This window comes from Crocodylus siamensis, chromosome 3, assembly GCF_052110815.1.
Source record: "Crocodylus siamensis isolate JL-2025a chromosome 3, ASM5211081v1, whole genome shotgun sequence".
Taxonomy (NCBI): Eukaryota; Metazoa; Chordata; order Crocodylia; family Crocodylidae; genus Crocodylus; species Crocodylus siamensis.
This window is the reverse complement of record NC_143397.1, coordinates 200,121,874-200,145,253: the sequence shown is the minus strand read 5'-3', so window position 1 is coordinate 200,145,253 and position 23,380 is coordinate 200,121,874. Positions and strand designations below refer to the sequence as shown.

Genomic DNA, 23,380 nt, shown 5'->3' with positions numbered 1-23,380 from the left:
TAGGCACCACATTGGCCTTCTTCCAGTCTTCAGGCACTACACCAGAGTGCCAGGAGTTTTTAAAGATCTGTGCCAGGGGCTGGGCTATGATGCTCGCCAGCTCCTTGAGTACCCTGAGGTGCAGATTGTCAGGGCCGGCTGACTTGAAGGCTTACTTGAATGACTTCTTTACTTTTGAAATCACACCCATTTATTTATTTTTTCAGTATAGGTCTGTGTGTGGACCTATAGGCTGAAAAAAGGATCCATAGTCAGACTGGTACTAAAATAAAAGCTGTAAATTTGGCAAACTTTCATTTGTTTGTTGTAGCTTGTGTGTGTACAAACTCAAGAGGCCCTAAAGTGAAAAATCACATAAGTGACAGTTCCAGGAGAAAAAGAGCATGGAAGAACACCATTTCCTTGCTGCATTATCTGCAGCTGGTGAGTTTACCATTGAATATTCGTAGGCAGAGATGCAGTCATTTGTCAGCTGAGACTAACATGCTGTGTCCAGATCCTATGATCTCCAGACTAGTCTAGTTTTTTTTTTATCAATATCATAACTGACAAATGAATACAAAGCAGTTTCTTGGCACATGTTTTTAGACTTCACAAGACACCCACAGCATCCTAATCCCCAAATTAAACCACTCAATGCAAATTAGGAAAATCATCTTCACATCCCACTCTCCTAAATGTTTATTTTTATGTTCTGCAAATACATATTTTTTATTCAGTCAGAATCAGTATCCAACTTTGAACAGCATTCCTCAGATAGAGGAGGTCAAGTGTGAAAGAAACTTGCTCAGGGAGATCATAGTTCCTGTGCCACCTAAACTTTTAAATCAAGATACTTTAAAAGATGCTTTAGCTCAAAGAAATCATTTGTGTATACTAAACAGGAGGTCAGAGCAGATTATGGTAATAGTCTCTTCTAATCTTAAAATATATTAATCTATGGTTTCTTCCTCTTCTGAAGGAAACCTTTTATTCTATGGCACTAATACCCAGCAAGACTTGCAGCAGGCTACAATTCCCAAGTCCCTTTAGCAAAATCTATCTTCCAGTTCTATGCTGACCTGGGAGAGCTCATGCCCAACCTGAAAGGGTTAGTTCATAGCAACATAACAAGTGATTCTTCAAAATCATTTGGAAATTACTTGGAAATGAAAGGAAAAGACAAAGAAACACGTGGATGGGAGGACTCAAGACACTTGGTGTGTTTTGTTGTTTTTGTTGGGGTTTTTTTAAGGTGGGGAAAAATAGAAGCATTATAGCATTTCAGTGCTGGTATAAATGCATCTTTCTTTCCTCTTCTGGTACCTACCCTATTAGTTTTCTTATCTTTATGCATCTGAGGGAATTGGCTGAGGTCATTGTGGGACCCCTGGCACGACTTTACGAGCACTCGTGGTGCTCTGGTGTGGTGCCAGAGGACTGGAAGAGGGCCAATTTGGTTCCCATTTTCAAAAAGGGGAGGAAGGAGGACCCGGGAAACTATAGGCCAGTTAGTCTTAACTCAATCCTGGGCAAGCTTTTTTGAGAGAATTATTCTGGCACATATCCACGAGGGGCCAGCAGGGGAGATTATGCTTAGGGGCAGCCAACACGGGTTCATTAGCAGCAGGTCCTGTCAGACCAACCTGGTGGCCTTCTACAACCAGGTCACCAAAGCCTTAGATGCAAGGATAGCAGTGGACATAGTCTTCCTGGACTTTCGGAAGGCCTTCGACACTCTCTCTTTCTCTCTCTCTCTCACCCCGTTCTCATCAAGAAACTAGGGAACTGTGGTGTCAACACCCACACAGTCAAATGTGTTGCCAGCTGGCTGGAGGGCCGTACCCAGAGAGTGGTAGTAGATGGGTCGTATTCGACCTGGAGGGATGTGGGCAGCGGGGTTCCGCAGGGCTCGGTCCTCAGGCCTGCACTGTTCAACATCTTCATCAGTGACTTGGACGAGGGGGTAGAAAGCACCCTGTTCAAATTTGCTGATGACACTAAGATGTGGGGGGATGTGGGCTTGCTAGAAGGGAGGAATAGACTGCAATCAGACCTAGACAGGTTACAGTGGTGGGTGGATGAGAATAGGATGGGATTCAACACCGACAAGTGCAAGGTGATGCACCTGGGGAGGAACATTCAGCAGCATACCTACAGGCTGGGGAATTCCCTTCTTGTTAGTGCAGAGGCAGAAAAGGATCTTGGAGTCATCATTGACTCCAAGATGAACATGGGCCGGCAGTGTGGGGATGCAGTCAGGAAAGCCAACCACACCTTGTCATGCATCCACAGATGCATCTCAGGCAGGTCCAAGGAGGTGATACTCCCCCTCTGTGTGGCACTGGTCAGGCCGCAGCTGGAGTACTGCGTCCAGTTCCGGGCGCCGCCCTTCAAGAGGGATGTAGACAACATGGAGAGGGTCCAGAGGAGGGCCACTCGCATGATCGGGGGCAGCAGGGCAGGCCCTACGAGGAGAGGCTACGGGACCTGAACCTGTTCAGCCTCCACAAGAGAAGGCTGAGGGGGGATCTAGTGGCCTGTTATAAACTAGTCAGGGGGGATCAGCAGGCATTGGGAGAGTCCCTGTTCCCCCGAGCACTGTCAGGAGTGACTAGGAATAACGGTCACAAGCTGGCAGAGGGTAGATTTAGGCTAGATATCAGGAGGCGCTACTTCACTGTCAGGGCGGCTAGGATCTGGAACCAACTTCCCAGCGAAGTGGTGCTGGCTCCTACCCTGGGGGTCTTTAAGAGGAGGCTAGATGTATACCTTGCTGGGGTCATTTGACCCCTGTACTCTTTCCTGCCATGGCAGGGGGTCGGACTCAATGATCTGCTCAGGTCCCTTCTGACCCTACAAACCTGACCCTAGAAACTATGAAACTATGAGTCAAGCTTTGTATCCTTTGTTATTTCCTAGTATCTAACTGACTTCTGAAGCAGTGCTTCATGTCATTAACAGTTCTATGTTGTATTTTGTTTCTCTCTTGCTGTCTCTTCCTTTCATCTTAAAGGATTTTTAGCTACTTTTTCCCCCCCTTAAGCCCTGCTTGGTACAGGTGGACTGGACCCAATGATCTACAAGGTCCTTTCCAGCCCCTAACAATCTATGAATCTGAAACCCAACCTTTGTCCCTTTGCCTTCCCATATTTGTTTTTACTCCTTCCTCAGTTGTCAGTCTTCCTTTCCTGTAATACAGCTTTAACTATGGTGTAGGGGCTAGCTCATCATAATTATGGCAGTTTTCCTTTTTATCATTGTTTTCTGTGCAGCTACTTTGATATAACTTGGGTCTGTTTTCTATTATAACATGCTTTCTTGAAGCCCTAAAGCAATTCTGCTGAATGTGGCACTCCCTGTAGATAACTTTTAGAACATTGCATGATCAATATTAAGAATTATTATGCTGCTATTAAGGTTTTAATATATGGTTTGAGACACCAATTTCTAGCTTCTAGAGATGATGAATCTTAATTAAACTTTAAAGTACAGTTTGTCTGGGCTGTTGTAGTTGTTTTTCAAAATAGGTAGTGTTTGAACAGTGTAAAGCTTAAAGTTGATCAATAAACATTGAGGGGGAGGGGAGAGTGTGGGAGGGGGCGACTTGCCTGCCGTACAGTAATGCCACAGCAAAAACCTTGCTTCCCTCAGACTTTCTTTTCATTGACTCACAAAGGAGGTTAAATATGTCATTGTTCCTCAGGTTAGTGCTTCCATAGTCCTGTTGCTTCCCGTTTTTGTTTTTATTTTTAACTTTAATTTTTTTAATATCTAGGGTGTTTGTTAGAGAATCACTATTTCTTTGTGAAGCTCAAACAAAAGAGCATATACCTTTAATCTCAACAACTCTGGGCTTTTACTAGCTATTTCCATGGACCCAGATTCACAGAAGTACTTAAGGAGAGTTTAAGTGGCTGAAAGAGTGTTGAAGTGTGAGATCGTCAAAACTCGCAGTAATCCATTAACCAGCTAAGTTCAGCAGGCACCTAAGTTTTTACTAATAAAGTTAGTCAAAGGAAGAAAAATTGTGCTTCTGTGCATGCCCAGAGCTGCCTTCAACATGGCAAGTGTGAACAGCTTGGTGTTTATCTCACAACTGAGATCCTTGAACTTTTAAGCCACCTGTTCATAGTATCTCTTCTGGTAGACAAGTCGTGAGTGCGCCTAACAAATGCCTACAGGAGTAAATGCCACACAAGATGCAAGCAGCTATGGTTACTTGTGGTGATTGTTGGAACTTCTGAAAGGTTCACCATTCACCTAGGATGAGGGAGACCTGAGTTAAGTGTCCTTTCAGGGAGCTTCAACCCAAGTCTCCCATCTCCAAAGCGAATAACTTAGTTACCAGGTGGCTGTAAGCTGTTCTGGGCAGGGGGGCCCTTCACCCCTCATGTTCAACAGTAATTAAAAAATAATTAAGCCTCCAACCCAATGGGTGCATCTACATGGGTCCCTACAGCACCTTTGGTAATGCACTGTCATTTAATATTTTCTTTTGGAAGTACCAAATGATGGCACCGTAACAGTTTGTACTGTGTTGTGCTGGCAGCTCATCATCTTTTTTATCCCTACATCACTGTAGGAATGCACTATAAGGAAGGAGCAAGTTGCTACGGTGAAGTTGCTGCAGCATTGTGGATTGTGCTGCTCCCTGACACTACGTTGCTACAGTGTATTACTAGGGCAGCACAGTGTCACGTGTAGATGTACCCAATAAGTAGGACACTTGCTTGAGACAAGAACCCTGGATTTTGAGTCCTCGGTGCAAAGATGAGAATCCAGGTCTCCCCCTGAGGTGACTGGCCCTAATCTAGTGATTCTCGAACTTTTTAGACTCAATGCATAGCTCCATAACTTCTCAAAATTTAGTGGCACCCCATTTGAAAAACTAATTTCACTCATTTTTTGACTATGAGAAAAAATAAAGCCATTTTTTGGTTGCAAAAAACTTGGACCACAACAGGGCAAAATGTTTAACACAGTGTAATTCCTATTTGAAACCTCTTCATGCGTCCAGACAAGTTTCCGTGGCTTATAGCACCACAAACCCATCTGTGTTGCCACAAACCACATGTGCCACACATGCACACATTTGCTATCCTGCTAATTTGCAGCATAGTGGGTGTTTTGACACTGAGATCTCCCAGTGTCCAAAAAAAACTGCGCTAGAGAAAAGTTGGGTGGCACATGTGGTGGCAGCATCCACCACCTGAAATTTGTGTGCTGGCACAAATGTATGCATCAGCCCCCAGGGAAATGCATATTCCCTTGCGGGAATGCAGCCTCTGTGTTTATCTTGTGAATGACATGTAAGTATTTGCGCACCAGTAGTGCTAATATTGTGTGGCACTTCACATCACTCTTAAGGATCCCTGAGCTACCTTAGTTGAGAATCACTGCCCTAGTCACTGAGTTTACAATCGGGTTCCCTCCTGTATCCTACTGAAACAGGTATCTTTTATTTCAAAAGAAGGGGTGTTGAGCATCCTCATCCCTAAACAGCTTACCTTTAGTTGCTTATAGTAAGAGCTGAACGCCGCTTAGACAGAGGAGGCACTGTATCCAGTCTTCCATGTTCTCTCTGAAGTGCTGTAACCACTAATTATTTTACAAAAGTGCACCACCACCACCCCTCTTAGTGGACTAAAAGAAAAATGATCTCTACTCCAGTTTCAAAGGGAATAACTTGAGGTCTTGCTCAAAGCGAAGGTTTCCAGTTGTGAATCCAAGTCTGACAGGTGCCTCTCTGCAGCTCAGAGTTAGTTGCTTAAACCCCTGAGAGTGGCAGGATTTAAGACATGTCCTTCTATTCCATACTTCCCCTTGACTAGCTTTGGCAGGTCTCCACTTGCTGGCTATTGTGAATCCCATTCCATGAACTCTGTAAGGAGCTCAGGGCAAGTGACTTCAATTCTGTGAGTCAAGTGTGAGAGTTACACATCGTGAGTTCAGTGTCTCAAAGTCTGAGACCTTTTGCAGGTCTAGCCCTCGGTCAAGAGTGATTAAAAGAGCTCTTCCATAGTTCTTTAAGTGTGGGTGTGCTGTTCATTTTCAAGGCAGGTCAAGCTTTCCTGTCACAGGAAAGATGATAAAGGACCCTAAGGAAATAGATAAAGCAGAGCTCTTTGGTTTTCACTGTTTTTCTGTTTGTGCAATGCCTGAAGGATTCTGCCATTCAAGTAGTGACTAAAGCCAAAGAAAACTACTTCATCACTTTGTACAAGAACACTGGAAACTATTGCACCTAATTTTACGTGGTAACCAAGGTAATAGCTGTTGCAGGAGGTACCCATTTATACCCATCTGCTTCAGCAGCAGTCATTTAAAGTCTGACAGGACACATGAATATATTTGGACATCTGTGAAGATTTAAGAATCTTTGTCTGGGTGTGCTTCTTAGCAGCCAGATATAAACAGAAGTTTTACATTGTGAAATGTATTTCCATTTCAAGTCATATGTCAGAATACTATGTTAATAACCTACAGTAGACATTTCATTCTTTAAAAATTACTGGATGATGTAGAGCACAGTAACTGTGGTTACAATATAAAAACGCTCTTACCTGAAGCATCATGGGGCCTGTGCATTAAAATTTATCATTTAGCGATTATGCCAAAGTCTAACAGGACTTTTTTGGGGGTGGTAGCAATGATGTTTCCTTGGCAGGAACACCTTGATTAACCTTGTTTCGCTTCTTCCTCAGTCATCTTCAATCCTCTACTTTCCAGCCTGGGCTGTAAATCATTGCTGGAATTTCTCTCTCTCTTTGTTTGTCCATCTCATGTGCATTTTAGGGAGCCCATGCAGCATAATGTCTTTTTTTGATTAACCATGTTAGATCTATTGAACGATTTGCACGCCAAAGTGTTCTGCTTGTAACAGTCACAGAGGATTTTTGTGTATCATTGCTCATGACGTAGTGCAGGGTTTGGCAATGTTTTTGGCCAGAGTACCAAAAACACCCCAACCCTGATCTACATCTCAACTTGGCATGCCAGGGGCAGACTGCAAGGGAGCCACGAGGGGCCTTATCCTTGTTGCTGGTGGTGGCTACATGTGCACCTCCAGGCAAATGTCAGGGGAGGGGCCCATGTAGTTGCTGCTGGCATGGAGCTGGTTTCAGGGCTCCAGAGCCTGGTGCAGCTGTTTGCATCCTGCTCACCGCCTACTACAGCTGCTCAGAGTCCAGGCTACATGTGACAGGCAGCTGGGAGGCTGCAAACAGCTGCTCTGGGTCTGGCACCAGCTCCATGCCACCAGCAGGAGGGCTTCAAAGCCCAGTGTGTCTGTTTGCAGCCCCTCAGCTGCCTGCCACAGCCAGTGCAGACTCTAGGCAGCTGCAGCAAGTGGTGGGCAGGGTGCAAACATCTGCACCAGGATCTGGAGCACTGGCAGCACCTCCATGGTAGCAGCGACTGCATGCATGCCTCCAGGCAGACAGCAGAGGAGGGGACAGGGTTGTGCTGCCCCAGGCCCCTGCCCACCATCCTCCCAGTACACATGCAGTCACCACTGCCATAGAACCCAGGTTGCTTGAAGCCTTTTAGCTGCCTACTACGAACAGCCCAGGCTCTGTGGCTGGTGGCAGCTGCCCAGAGCCCAAGCCAGCTGTGGCATGCCAAACAAAACGGCCTTGTGTGCCATGCTCTGACATGGTGTGCTGGGGGTTGCCGACCCCTGACCTAGTGTGTCGTATGTTTATCTACAGTGTTTTTGAATTTTTTTAAAATCCTGTTAAAATGATGCTTAAAGAAATGGAATGATGTTTTATCCTAATGTTCACTTTTGTGTGGAGGAGTGGAGACCTGAAGAGTCTTGTTGCACTGATGTTCCTTCAGACTATGTTTTCATGGCCCAAGTTTAAGAAACCTGTATGTTTAAATAGCTTGGTAGTTGGATCTGTGAACTCTAGTCTAAAGACCTTCACATCTCTATTTTCAAAACTCTTCTGGGTTGTTATGTTCCAGAGAACTAATTGGAGAGCTCTTGACTTCCTGAAGGTCAGGCTTTGTTCTTGGGATAGTGTCAGAGCCTAGTTTTGAAAAAATTATCAGATCCTGCTGTATTATATCATTGAAAATACCATCTCAGCCAAACACATAGACCTATGGGCTGTTCCCATTTGGACATTCATCTTAGTACTACTTTTCAAGATGTGTTATAAAAGCAAGATTAGATTGTTCATTATACAAGTACCTGACTCTTAGAAAATTACAAATGCCAAAAAATACAGCTATAGTTTTCTGTCTCAAGGCAGTGCATACCAAGGAAAATAATTACATTTTTAGGCTAAGGGATGCCAAATATTTGTTTCTAGTGCATCAGAGCAAAGGTCAATTACTTTGGCACTTTTCTTAAATTTTGTTGAAACAAAGCCAAGTAAATAGAACAGATTTTAAGTTACCAGTGATAGATAGATAATATTTTGTTGTTATGTAAAGGTAGGGTGACCCTATGTCCTGGATTTCCTATGGTCACGCTACGTAAAGGTAATCAGTTTATATAGTGAGGGTTTTGAAGTTCTGTCTCAATGATTCTTACTAGCAGAAATAAAATGTCTTCTAAATCTAAGTTCTTGCCTCTGATGCTTTGAATTTTATTTATAGAAGGGTTAATCAGTGACAAAGTAAATTCAAGGCAACTCTGTGCAAGGTATGAATGCCTGTTTTTTGTTTCATTTTGATCAGTCTCCAGCAGCTTTCCTTTTTGTAGTCTCAGAACAGCGGGTGCAAATAACTGTGCTTTCAGTTACTAGTGCCTGCATTTGATCCCTTTAGATATCTAAGTCCCTGATTTGAGGACCCTTGCAAGGTACTTAAAACATCTCAAATATCCTGAATTCTAGGCACAAACTTCTACAAATACAGTATTGTGCCAACATTTATTTTGTTAAAAAAAAAAAAGCAACTTTTTAAAATATTTCCCCTGGTTACCTTTGACAAGGGAAACATTTTATTCTAAATGCTGTTATGCAATGGCAAAAGCAAATTTGGATTCTGGACCAGGAAAATGCTTGGCTTCTGTGATTTCACATGGTCATGAAAAACTCCAAGTTCTCTGCATTTTTCTGGAAACAGATCTTTGGGTAGAAATTGCCCCATGCTGTTATCATCCTTAGTGATGATTTTAGGCTTTTGTTTTTTGTTTCCTACTCTTACTTCTCAACATACCCAGCCCCATACTTAGGTGCAGGACTGATCTTTGAGTTCATAGTGTCCCAAATGAGGTTAGGGGCCTGTAAAAGCAAAAATGTTGATTTGCATTTTTAATGTGTTCTTTTGACTTGTAAAACTCCAGGGGGCAACCTGTGTGCTCTTATATAATAATAACTTATAATATGATGTACACCAGTAATAATACGTATATTGGATAAGCACAGAATATGCTTACCAGCATAATAGGATGCCAGTCCCAATATTTTTCCTATTGTTTACATTACAACAGGCAGTAGTTATCTGCATATAGGATAGGTGCACAAACCACTTAGATACGTAGCATATTTTGGTGCTGCTCTGAAGTGTTATCATGTGACTGTACTCTGTTTAACTGCATAATAATTGGTGCCAGAAATAGTGAAGAGGAAGCAGCTGTCAAAGGGTGCTGTTGCACATGTTGAAATTGATAGAAGCTGGTCACTTTCAGGGTAGCTATTAGGAGCCTTGAAAATGACAGGAAATAACAGCCCTAAAACTAACTAGCTCCCAGCCCTGATACTGACTAACCCTTGCCATTTTTCAAAGCTTTTGACAGCAAGTTTCAGAGCTGCTATTAGGAACTTTGAAAATGGGGGGAGCTAATCAGTTTCAGGTCTGCTGATACCACAGCACTGGTTCAGATGGATTGTTTCATACCTTATGAGCATATACATAAAGTTTACGTTAAGTTCTGATGAATGCACATTCTGTGTAAGTGCATAGCCTATTTTGGATCTTCAGGCTATGCAGTTAAATGGAGTACAGTGTAATAAAAAGCATGTTTTACTCAGCATGCATTGAAGCTGCTCAGGCACCTCAATAAACAATCCAGTACTATATAATAATTCTATAATAATAAAATTATCCCCTGCTATCCCTCCTTATCTTCCCTTCCCAGTTCCCTGAGGAAAAACAATGGGCATTGCAGGATATTCCAGAGGTAAAAAATGCAGACTATTGTGGACCAAGGGAGGAAATTAATTCCAGATTCCAGGGGTCTTCATAATGAATGCTCTCCCATATAGAAGCTAGCCTCAAGGATTACCGCTGTTCACAACTGAGCATAGGATGAGAAGTGTTTTCTGACTAACTTGGTCCCATACCATTGATTTTCAACTACAGTGGTTTCATTGACAGATAAGGCCAGTAGACCTTCTGTGCCTTTATTGATAAAGACATTATTGATGACCTGACAGGAGAAGAAATTACTGTTGTTGCTTTTCTTTTTAATGGGAAATAGTTCAGGTTTTCATAGATTCATTGCTATTAGGGTTGCAAGGGATCTCAGTAGGTCATTGAGTTTGACCCCCTGCCCTGGGCAGGAAAGAGCTCTGGGGTCAGACGACCCCAGCCAGGTGCTTTTCCAGTCTCCTCTTGAAGACCCCCAAGGTAAGGGAGAGCACCACCTCCCTTGAAAGCCCATTCCAGATTCTGCCAGCCCTTGCTGTAGAGAAGTTCTTTCTAATGCCCAACCTAAATCTGCTCTCCAGCAATTTGTGGCCATTGTTCCTAGTTATTCTAGAAGTGCCCTAGTAAATAGAGCATCTCCTATTCCCTGTTGCCCTCTCCTGATGAATTTACAGGCAGCCACAAGATCACCTCTCAGCCTTCTTTTGTGAAGGCTGAAGAGATCTAGGTCCCTCAGTCTCTCCTCGTGGGGCCTTGCCTGCAGGCCTCTGACCATACAAGTGGCCCTCCTCTGAGCCCTCGCAAGATTGTTTGCATCCCTCTTGAAGTGTGGCACCCAAAACTGGACACAGTACTCCAACTGCAGTGTGACCAGTGCCGTATAGAGGGGAAGCATCGCGTCCCTGGACCTTTTTGTCATGCATCTGTTAATACATGATAAAGTGTGGTTAGTCTTCTTGATCACTTCGTCACATTGACGACTCGTGTTCATCTTGGAGTCAACTATGGCTGAGAAGGTCGTGCCCCAAGCTGTAAGTGTGCTGCTGAGAAGGTCATACCCCAAGCTGTAAGTGTGTGTGTGGTTCTTTTTGTCCAGGTGCAGTACTTTGCACTTGTCTTTGTTGAACTCCATCCTATTTTGTTCTGCCCATTTTTCCAACCTGTTCAGATCCACCTGGATCCATTCCATATCCTCTAGCATGTTAACTTTGCCCCATAATTTGGTATCATCTGCGAACTTAGACAGGGTGCTTTCCATGCCCTCATCCAAATCACTGATGAAGACATTGAATAGCACCGATACAAGGACCAAGCCTTGTGGATCTCCACTGCCCCCATCTTTCCAAGTCAATATCAACCCATCCACCACCACTCTCTCTGGGTGTGACCCTTAAGCCAATTTGCCACCCACTTGGTCACTGAAGATTTTTGGGTTTGGGTTGGAGAATGCATCTCTTCTTCATTCCTCATTCTGAGGCAGAGGAGGAGATGAAATTCTGGGATTTGAATTTCTAGTTTACAGCCCAAGCTACCTTTGACAGACCCAGTGTGTCTATTACATTACCCCAGCTTTGGCTTGGATTTCATTCTTGGTGAGTTTCATTTAATCTTCCTTAACTTTTGTCTCCATCTACACTTCCACTTTAACCTTTTTCATAGATTTCACAGACATTAGGGTTGGAAGGGACCTCGCAAGATCATAGGGTCCATCCCTTGCCCAAGGGGCAGGAAGTCTGCTGGGGTCAAATGATCCCAGCAGAATGGCACCGGGGCAGCACAGACAGAGCAGAGAGGGCCCAGAGCAGAGGATGGGCCCCAGGGGCTCTTACTGGTGGCGCCACATTTTGTCAGGAGGGTACAGATTGTACCCAAGGATATGGTATCATCATGCAGTTGTATATGTGGAGAGGAAACTAATGCTGAGTAGATCAAAACAAAGCAAAAAACTGCACCATGGTGAGGATTCAGGATAATGCAACTAGGAAAGCTGTATTGATGTTTAACAGTTACATTATGATGTCCAAAAATATAGCAAGCTTTCAAATGCAAAATTACATTTTCAGGGAGTGTCAGAAAGTTTGAAACCCTACATTATATCATTTCATTTTCTAAAATGAGAAATTTTCCAAAATTTGAAAGAATGCATGAAATTATAGTTACATTTTGTATATTTGTGGGAAGGAAAGATGTATTATGTTGCTAATGCTTATAGGAGATGCTCTGCCCAGTATGAGGGGAAAAAATGCTAATCAAGCCAATTGTAGGATGGAAATTCTGAAAAGAATATGGTATTCAGTGTTATATGCAAAGTGCTGTCACTGCTCTCTGGTGAATAATTAAGTTACAGCTTTCAAACTTCTGTTAACTAAGTCTGTGTCATATGCTGTTTTAAAGTCATCATAGATCACCAGTGGTAAAAGTGAAACAAAATCTTTTGCGTTCTCAATATTTAAGTGGGGGCTGGGGAGGAACCAGAAGTCTGATATTATGGTTGTGCTGAGATTGGGCTATCAGCCTGTTTCTTCATGCTAAAGGAGAACGATGATTTGCTAACAAGAGGGCTGTGTGTCAGGAAGGGACTAGAGGCAAAGCATTGCTCTTAGACTCCTCACAGTGAGTAAACGTGCTGAGAAAAAGTGCAGCTGTGCTTTTTTAATATGCACTGCAGGAGATTTCAGCAGCCTGATGATATATAGTACATTAATGTTGAAAAGATAAACACATTTGGAGAGCACAGGAAGGCCTTGTGTTTTTATGTTAGCAGAATGCTTCCTAATGAATAAGAATGTGCTGCTGGCTTCACAGAGCCATATGGCAGCTTTTCTAATTTTAGTTCAGTGCAGATGCATAATTTTTCCTTGTTTTACCTCTTAAAACCTTTTTGAGATATTGCATAGTTTTTTTGTTTTTTTTAAACTAAAATACCTGATCTCAAGTTCTGATTAGAAAATGTGCATATTAATCTAATGGTTTCTTTACTCTGTGCTGTGAGGTATACCGTGAACCTCACTTTATAATTACTTCCCTAAATCATAGGTAGTTGTATGCATGGGGGAAGGGCAGAAATTGTCATCTCAGTTGTTATAAAATTGGTTACAAGCAAAGTTATGATTTCTTTGACATAAATCTGGTGAAAAATTGATAGATTTCTAAGAAAACAAATTTGGTTTTGTTCAGATACTTTGGGCTGGATTGACCCAGTTTGGGTCAGAGGCCAATGGAAGCAGGTGCTAGGACCCAGCCACCACTTTTCCCACAGCAGCACAGGGAGAATGCCCACAACCAAAGCCCCATGTCCATGGGCTGAATCAGATGGGCTTTGTGGGCTATATCCAGCCCACAGGCCATAAGTTGCCCACCCCAGGGTTAACAAATACTCCTAAGGGTGTAGGTTTCATTTTAGTCAAAGATGCTAATGCTTTGAATAATACAGCTACAAGAAAAACTGTGGTCCCTGTGGTTAACCACATATCTGAATAACCTGAAAATTCTTCATTGCTTTGCTTCACTCTGTATCATATTTGCCAGCTTCTAATCTAAAAACAATTTCTCTTTTGCAAATATGGAGCCTACTGTCTTTTGTATAGCCTGTGCTACAGTCAATATAATTTGTTTTAGTGTGTTTATAAATGAATCTTTTGCAATCTGACATTTAAAAGAACACTTAATTAGGAGTCCAGTTAGTTTCTTTTTTTAAATGAGAGCACACTAGTTTGGGATCCTCCATCTGCCTTTGTCCTCTACCAATTTTTATTCATCCATAATCATGTTTTCCTCTTTTTTTACTTTTTTCTTCTTCCCCTTGTTGTTGTGTGAGATATTAGTTAACAAAATATGAACACACTATGCACAAATGGTTAGTTAATACATAAATCCAATAAAATGGAGAAAAATTAAATGCTTTAAAAGCAATTGCATAGTAAAATTTAATGTAGATTCTGAAATGTCATATTTAAGTCACCTTCGAGTGATGGGTGCTTCTGATGATGTTGATTCAGTTGGTACAATTATGGGGAAGCCTCCTGAGTCCTGGCTGTTTTCCCTATGGAGAAAGAAACCTTCTGGTTTTAGTTATAAGAAAAGTCTCTGTTCATACTTCCAATCTGTTATTTCAGTAAATAAGGATATGTGATGTTGGATGGACGTGACATTTTAATAACATCTCTGGGAAAAGATGGAAAGAATAAATTGTATGTAACTGCTCAGAAATTCTTTTACAGTTAGTTTTTTGCCTGGATTTTTTTTGGTTTTTTTTTTTTTTTTTACATCATCTGTAGTGCTGCTGTATTGGCAGGAGAAGAAAAATCTGAAATATCAGTTTCAGATATATGCATCATGATGCTTGTGGTGTAGAATGCAGTACACCAGATGTATTTCAAATCTATTGTCTGTTTGCCCCATGCTTATCTTCAGAACGCTTGTATTGCTGTTTGTTTAAGGCCTCCTCATTCACCTCTCCCTTTCTGTTCTTTTGTTCTACTAGGAAGCATGCATAATAATTACTACTATGGGGAAAATAAACATAAAGAAAATATTGATGCAGATCTTTTTCTTTTCTTTTGTAGTGTGACTCATATTAACATAGTCCTTGAAGAGACTGAGGGTTTGTCCTTTGCTTTGAAAATGGAAATCTCATTAATTTGGATTGGATTTCTGTATTGCAGGGAAGAGATTGGTCAAGGAGGGATTGTTCCTCAAAGCCGTTTCATTGAGGAAAAGGGGAAAACATAAAAAAAAAAAAAAGACAAAAAGGAATCATTACATTGTTTATCCAGTCTGGATTGTGCATCTGCATGGATATGGTGTTAGAAAAAAGGGGGTGAGAGCAGAGAGAGAGTGAGCTCATCCTTTTATGGGTTATTTATCTGTCAGGGATAAAGGTACCCAAAAGATTTCAGGAAGGGGGAGAATTAGAAGCAGTAAATAAGATGATAAAAAGTTTTCTATGTTAAAATGTTCCAAGACATTTTTAATTATTGCCCTCAGCTACTGTTCCTTCAGTTTCAGAATTCCAACTAAGCGAATGTGATAACCTTCTGGTTTATTTGTATGAATCTAGGATGGGCTTCAACTAAACCATGAGATGTTCCCATTGCTGAGCTTACTGAATATTTGCTAAAATGTTTTTTTTTAATTAGTTTTTACTTTTATTTATATACCCGTACATATGCGCTAAATATATGTGGTTTATGACTGACTACTGACCACATTCCCTTTTAAAAATATTAATCAGTCTCGTTTGGCTTAGTAACACTTACAGAAGTTTTTAAAAAGCCACAGTTTAAAATAGAAACTACACGTTTTACTAAAATGCTACATAATTGCATGCATGTATGTATATGTGTATGAGTGTGTGTATAATATATGTGTGTGTGTGTATATGTATATAGTTACTTGACACAGTAGTTTGTCTTGAAAGAGTCCTGTTGTCTTGTCTTATTTTATTTTTAACTCAGCCTAAACTCTTCACTAAACAAAGTTCATAATTATTTTGTGTTTTGTTTCCAGATTACATTAATTCTGCTTAAAGTGCACAAAATTAACACTCTCACATGAATAGGATCAGATTCTGGTTTGCACTCATCCTTGCACTACTTAGAACAGAGTGGCCACATCTGCACGAGATGTTGACTAGTCACTTCATACCTGTGTATACTTGACAAGTACCAAATGGCTTTTAGGTGATGCTGACTGTGCAGTAGCTAGTTACTGACATAGGTCACAGGTCCTCACTGAACCACATCCCTGTCCCACTGTTCAAATCCTGCATTGCCATAGGATCTTAACATTTTCTAAGTGTTTTAAGTATGAGCAGTTTCCATGATGTTCTAACAAATGCTACAGCTTGGAGAATCACAGAACCCGAACTGGCTCCTCTGAGATCTCCTGTCCTGTCTCCTGAGCAGCTGCAGTGGAAAATCTGCCCATTATATTCAGTCACATAAATAGGCCCATTGATTTCTGTGGGACTACTTGTGTGAGTAAAGATAACTCCCAAGAAAGAGACTTGGCAGGATTGGACCGTCTATTTCATTTTTGTCAACCCTGAACATTCACAGATCATGAGCCAGGGCCTCCAGAAATCATTAAAATGATTTGATGGCTTAAATTTCATGAGACTTTAATAAGAAATGTGTTATTTTTATCTTTTGTTCTTTGAAGCTGTAGTGTTTATGTATTTAAGATTTCTAGCCATTATTCTAATGCAAGAAGCGTGCTCAAAAAATGATAGCTTTAATTCACACTTGACCCCGAGAGCTGAAGCCTTTATGAGAAACACCAGATATTAATCGCATGATAAAAATCTTGGTTGCTGGCAACACTTAATTTGTATAGCTGTTTTGGTTTAATCCTTTCCTAAAACAAAATTCCAACCGTATTTCAGTGAATGTGCTGTAGCTCTGAAAAATGTGATGCATTTCAGAAGCTTATAAGCATTATTTAAAAAGCATAGAATGCTGCCATCCTTCCATGATTGCATATCTCCAGATGCATGTTCTTTCTCTGCATTGCTTGTGGCTTCCCCAATGTAGGCAATAGTTTAATAAAAAAAATTGAGAAATTACTGTAAAACATGCAAATCTTCACTGGCTACAATCTTAGACCAGATCTTGCATTAATTTCATGAACATAAACCATGGCTGACCCTTAGTTGAGAGAGCTTATATGTCTGAGGATACTTGGATAGGTAGCCATCAAGAAGCTGTCTGCATGAGTTTTTACTTTTCAGTTTGCAGACAAGGTTCTTTTGGGTAGATATAATATCTTCTACTAGACCAACTAAATAATAAAAGATCTCACATCTGCCCAAAGAACCTTGTCTATGTACGTCCTTAGACCAACATAACTATAACCAACAACCTACTTTTCAATTTTACTTTTCAGTTAGATTATAGACCTTATAGTTCCCAAAATCCTGCACCTGGGTCCCACTCTCAGTGCTTTTTAGAATACCTAGACTGTTAAACCAAAGCTGCCTAGTCCAAAAAGTTTCGGAACCCCTGATCTAAAACATTCGTCTAGCCATGAGAATTCTCAAGTCAGTAACATTTTGATTAGCCTAGAGCCTGTGTCCTGCTAATCCCTGACTTTGACTTGATTTTTAAGGGACCCTATCTCAAGAGAATTTGTAAAACAGTTATATAAAAGTTGAAACCTGAAAATCCCAACTCTGAAAAGGCATAAACAATTTAGCTCCAATTCTGTGACATTCAAGAAGGTATTAAATGCTACAGTAGTGAAGGTATTAAAGTGCTAAGATGCTATTTAAAAAAATATAGACTATGCCATTGCAGTTATTTTGTGGTGCAAAAACAAGGATTGTTTCTATCAGCGAGAGAACGGACATGCATATACACTACATCCCCAGATCTTGCTGGATCCCCCTACTCTTACATTGTTTTGTAACATGACCATTATCCATCCCTCTCTTATCCTATGTACCTAGGCTAGCAGCATTTCAGTCATGGGTAAAATGATTAGTGTATGTGCATAGATTTTAACGCATTAAAATTCATCAGACTAGTATAGATAGGTAAGATGAGAATTATTTCTTTAACAGATGTTCACGGATTTTGGGGGTTGTCCATGGATTTTAAGTACCATCTTCCTGCTTGCTTTGTGTCTGGAGGGGTAGGGTAACTACATTCATTTTATCCTCCTAGCCTCTACCAAGGAAACAATTCGGAAGAAGATCTGAGAGGGCTTCAAATACTCAATGGAAAATACTGTAGGTTTGGGTCTTTCTTTGGTACCTTTTAATTTCTATGAGCAATACTTTAATTTTCTCCCACAGATGCGCTTTGCAAATTCTTAATGGCCCTTCTGCATATGGAATTTTTAATAATTCTTATCAGACTGGGATTTCTGGTGATTCAGTGATGTAGAAAATATAAACTTTGGAGTGGGAGTGCAACAATCTCAGTTTATCCTATTTGTCGTCTTTTAAATATTTTTAGGTATTTACAACATTACAGTACAATAGCATACCTAAAAATTGTAGGAGTTTGGAATGTTCAGTAACTATTTAGCTCATAAGTTTGTATTGATCTCCTAGTATAAAAAGTATTTTAACATGATGGTTATTAACACAATCCATTAATCACGTTTCATTAACTTTAAGCCTAGTGGTGTGTATGTGTTCTTTTATAGGGGGTTTTTTCAATAATTTTTGGTGAATGTATCTTTAAATGCCAAGATGATGTTTTTCAAAAAACAAAAGTGTAGGATAATTAATACAGGTTGTCATAATTCTGAGTGCAATTTTGGTTACTTATTTAGTTTATTAAATATCTTGACTCAAATTCTGGTTTAGATGTTTAATCAATATAGAAATACATAGATACAAGCAAATATTCTGATCATATCTTGTCAGCAGTCATTGGTGGTATTATCTTCCTCAAAAGTTGTTTGCTTTTGTTGTTTATAATTTTCATGCAGTGCACTCAAGGTTATATGTATTTTATGTACACATTGGTAAATGATACTAGTTTTCAAGTTACAATGTCATTCTTTTTTCATATGTTTGTTTTAACTTGGGGTGGGGTGGAAATGGGAGTGCCAAGCCTACTATACATTGCCTAAACTCAGGAGTGGAGCCCGATGTTCTATTCCCTTTTATTTTTAAATGTGTAGGCAGGAGCTTTCCAAGCTCTTATAGATAGCTCTCCTAATACATGTTTTTCCTAACCTGAAACTCTTGTGTAGTTTCTGATCACTTCTTTGTAAATAAAGATCCTGTGTCATTCTAAATAGTGTATATATACCCAATGGTTTAGTCTAATATCTACCAGGGACTAGGATGAAACCATTATATTGATTTATTTATATTCTAAAAAATAACTTGTCAAATTGGGTATAATACACTAGTCAGACTTCTGTTGTATCGGAATGGAAATCTCTTTAATCTCATTGGCAATGTTGTTGCCCTGTGACTACTTGGTAGCTATGTAACAGTGTACTAAGACTTGACAATGCATAATACTTCTAGTATGTTATTTAATGCATAGTCTTCTTTATTGTAGAAAAAGCTGCAGCAGCCAATGAAGACGAAGTACAAAAAGCAGATGTGTCATCTACAGGTCAGAGTGTCATTGACAAGGATGCACTTGGACCAATGATGCTTGAGGTGAAGGGCACAGTTTTCATTGTACTGTATTTGAATTAATTTTGCTACCTATAATAACAAAATGAGTGTCTAGGAATGAAAAAAGCAAAGTGGGGCTGGCTCTGAAATGAATGGTCAAGTAGTATGGTTTTAATAAATGCCATCATGGCGTTATTATGCTGTTTCGCATAGGTTATTGCTTGTTATTCCCATAGGTTACTGGGGGGTGAGGGGAAGAAACACCTCTTGTTTATTCCAAGAGCAGTAAGATTAGAATAGCATTGATTATATATTTAATTGCTGGAATTTTCATAGTATTTATGTTTCAGCTTTTTAGGAAATGTCTTTATTTTTGTGTGTTTATATGTACGTAGTTTATACACTGTGAAACCTGAGAGATTTGGAGCGCTCAGATGTATACTAGTATTGATTTATGCATGTGCACTGTGTAGGAGTGCATCCTCTTAAACTGTACATCATTGCCACAGTCTTAATAACTTTTGCCATTACATTATAGGGAGTATGATTATTTCCCCTGCAGAATGCTAAACAAATCACTTGTGAGAATTCTTCAGGATAAAACTTTTGGTTAGCTTAGCATGGTTAAAAGCTCTAGCTCTTTAAATGAGCCATTGATATCATTGCTATGTATTGTGTAGATGCATCATCTGGGATGCGAATATATTATGTTACTATCGCATACTCTCTGTGGCACTGATATTTTATCTGTGTTAGCTCTGTTGCAAACAGTTAATACCCATTCTAACTGTAGACTTTCTCTCTAAGGATAGATAAACATTGGTTTAGATAAAAACAAAAAAAGAGTTCTGAGTCCAGCTGGAGGAGCCAAGTTTGACAAATCTAAATTATGCTATTATTCCCAAAACATAGCAGGAGCCTGGTTATAAACTGTTATAACTATACCAATTATATATATTTGAACTGCTTTCCATGATTCATTAGATAAAAACACAAACAGTTGATATTGTTCCCTGCACTGCACATGGATAAATGCACTAAAAATACTCCAGAACTAAAAAGGTTAGAACTATTTGTTCATCAAAGTTGTCCTTTGGAAAGCTAGTTCATTAATTTAATTAAATAAACACTATAATTAATATTTATTAAACATGCTCACTGAACTGAATATTGGGGGGGGTTGCTAACTATTGGAGTTAAGCCTCATAACTCTTATGTTGTTGGATAAAATTCTAATCTCATATATCTGTTAATTTGATTATAAGAATCTGTCGTAATCACATGGATTTAAAAAAAAATTATGCTAAAAAGACATTAAGACTAAAAAAACTACCTTCTCCTATTGTGTGTAAATTGTAGTAAATATAGTAGGTAAAATGCCTGCTTATTAGCCAACCATTAATTTATTAAGGTTTAGTTTCTTTTTTCCTCTACTTTGAAATATGTTTTGTTCAAGCCCTTGTGCAACAGATATATAAAAGATTGCACAGTTGTTAAGCATTCACTGTGTAAAGACTACAGATATAGTCTGTGCTTCTGTGTAAGGAAATATGATTTGGTCTTTTCCATCTCTTTATGTACCTCAGTCTTGATACGTCCACATTTTTTTCTTTTGCCAAGTAAGGAAAATAATGGATGTACCGGTGGACTCGGTGCTAGTTCTATTTGTTTTAGGAACTTTGTTGTCTGTTTCTAGTAAAGAATATAATTTAGATGTCCTCGTGTTTTCCTGTTGAAGAAAGTGAGTCGAGTTCATAATAATCACTGGTTTTGGTGGGACATTTCAGCCAGATACAGATGTTACACTTTTACCTGTGTAGGTGATCAGAAACCAGTCCAGACCCATAATAGAACTGAAGTGTGGCACACGTAGACTAGCTTAAAAATAGTGGAACCCAGTCTAAGATTTGTCCCCACCACCAAGGGGTGAACGTGTGTTCTGTTCACCACTGGTCTAAACTACACCACTTAGAGAAAACGGCATAACTTAGGTTGATTCTGCCTTTGGCTTTCTTTAATGTCTGTACCTAGCCTTCCTGTCTAAATGTGAAGAAAACAGTGAGACAGTAATGAACAGAAACTCAGAACCCAACTTCCTCTGTTCCATTGTGTCCTCTGAAAGAAGTTCTGTTCTTTTTTTTCTCCCTTCTGATTACATTGTCTCTAGCAATGACAGGGGGGAGAAATTGTCAGAACTATGTCCCTGAAGGAAGGGATGTTGGTTTTCATTATTGTATCAGCCGTCTGTCCTGTTGGAATACATCTGGGGAAACGATAAGAAATGAGTAGTACCAAAGTGGAAGCCTCAGTAAATTTTAAATGGCTTGATGCATCAGTTGGCTTGACGGCTTACTGGTTGCTGTAAAGGGCAGCTGAAACGTGCCTTTTGCTTCGGAACAGTAGGAGATTGGGGTGCTGCAAATAGGACATGCTTGGTTCCTACATTCCTACCAGCCTCTAACAACTCTCTTGGTCAACTCCAAAAGCTCTGAAGAAGTTGCCTCTGGCAGTCCTTTGCCAAGAAAGCAACTACTATAGGAAGATTTTGGTTGTGGAAGATATAGCAGAAAAAATTGTAGAAAGTCATTAAAGCACTGATCAACTTGAGACACCTACCTGACATTTGAGAAATCTCCCTTATGTAGCATGAACATAAGTGCATGAAGACATTCTTCCACACCAATGATGTCAACAAATGATTTGCTGTTAGGATTCAAGTCTGAATAAATTAAAACTTGTAATGGGTATAGGTTATAAATTAAGTGGTCAACTTCTAAAAAAGGAAATAAAATGGAGGTAAATGTTCACAAACAGCCAAAAAACTATAAAGAAACAGGGGAAAAAAAGCAACAGAAATATTTCTTTTTTAAAAAAGTGAGGCTTAAATTGTGACAGTTGACAAAACAAAAGTGGATCTGAAGTATTTCAATGCTGAAACAGGTAGAGGCGATTTATGTATATATAGAAATGGGTACATATATTTTTATAATTTAAAAATTGCCAATGATTAATTTGAGAACTCAGTTGTTATGCTGTGTTTTCTTTTACCCTCCTCATTTCTGTTTTTCCAGTTTTTTATATTTTAAGCTGTCTCTGTGCAATCTCAAACATATATTTTGAATATTTTATAGTCTAAATAAAATATTTTTCCTTTGATGTCCTATAAGATTCAATATTGGATTATATAGATGTATTATGGATCTGCTAGCAGGTCAGTGGTATGCATTATTTTTAATGTGTTTCTAAAGTCTAAGTGGACTAAATGTGCATATTAGGGAGACCATGGGTCCTGTATTATATAGGCTGAACCATGTGAAAAAAGCACCCATGGGTTTCATATACTATTATTTGGTATAACAACGCCCCTAAGAACTAGTTTGTAGCATGCTTTAGACAGGTAGATAATTAGTCTGGATTCCTGAAAAAGTCATGGGTAACCATTATGTTCTATCAACAGTGTGCTTTTTTTCTTTACTATAGGCATAACATTGTCCATTTGCACTTCCAAATCAAAATGCAAACTAACTAGTTTTTTGATGATTTTCATATACTATTCTGAAAAGGTTAATAAATCGGGCAAAGTGGGAAAAGGTCTGTTAGCTGATAATAGAATGCTTGGACCCAGTAGCTGTGATACTTTCAATTTTAAATCTGTATCCCTTATCTGTATATTATAAAAATTAAACAGAGAGGCTTTGAGTTATTCCTAGGCACTTATGCAGTGTTATGTTTGCATCTTAAGACCAAATACTGCTGGGAAACAACACCGTGATTTTATTTTTTCATGGGAATCTCTTGTGGAGACAAATTTCATTTTTTTCCCTGATGGGGAGAAACAAAACATAATATTTGGCATGTTTCAAAAGGTGGATAGGAGACGGTTTTTAAAAAGTCCTGTAAGTCAGCTGTCACAAATTATAAAGATAGAGAAATTCAGTGCACTATAGACTTTAAGATCCTTTCTTCTTCTGACTTTAAGTACTGACTTCATACTAGGCTACTATTAACATGAAATCTACATCTCTAACAATAGTATTATACTTTGAATAGGATTTGATTATATAAAATTTCTTACTCTTCTTGCATTTTATTATCAAGACAAGGGCTTGGGGGGGTGGCAAGAACAGGAACAGTGAAGACATCTGTCCTTCAAATAAGAGTATTGTTTTCTATGTGTTTTATTAATCTGAGTATGGCTTTTCTCTCTAT

General features: G+C 39.6%; 1 protein-coding gene across 9 annotated transcripts in view; it reads left to right on the top strand.

Annotated features, from left to right (window-relative positions):
- NCOA2 (nuclear receptor coactivator 2) overlaps nt 1-23,380 on the top strand; it is a 271,388-nt gene that overhangs the window by 180,989 nt on the left and 67,019 nt on the right. For 8 of the 9 annotated variants that reach the window (XM_090040140.1, XM_090040142.1, XM_090040137.1 and 5 more), the window contains one exon: nt 19,110-19,213. In XM_090040140.1, coding sequence (XP_089896266.1) covers nt 19,110-19,213 — 104 coding nt within the window. Of the gene's footprint in view, nt 1-17,796; nt 17,816-19,109; nt 19,214-23,380 lie in introns of those variants that run through there. The other variant, XM_090040145.1, reaches the window with a different exon arrangement.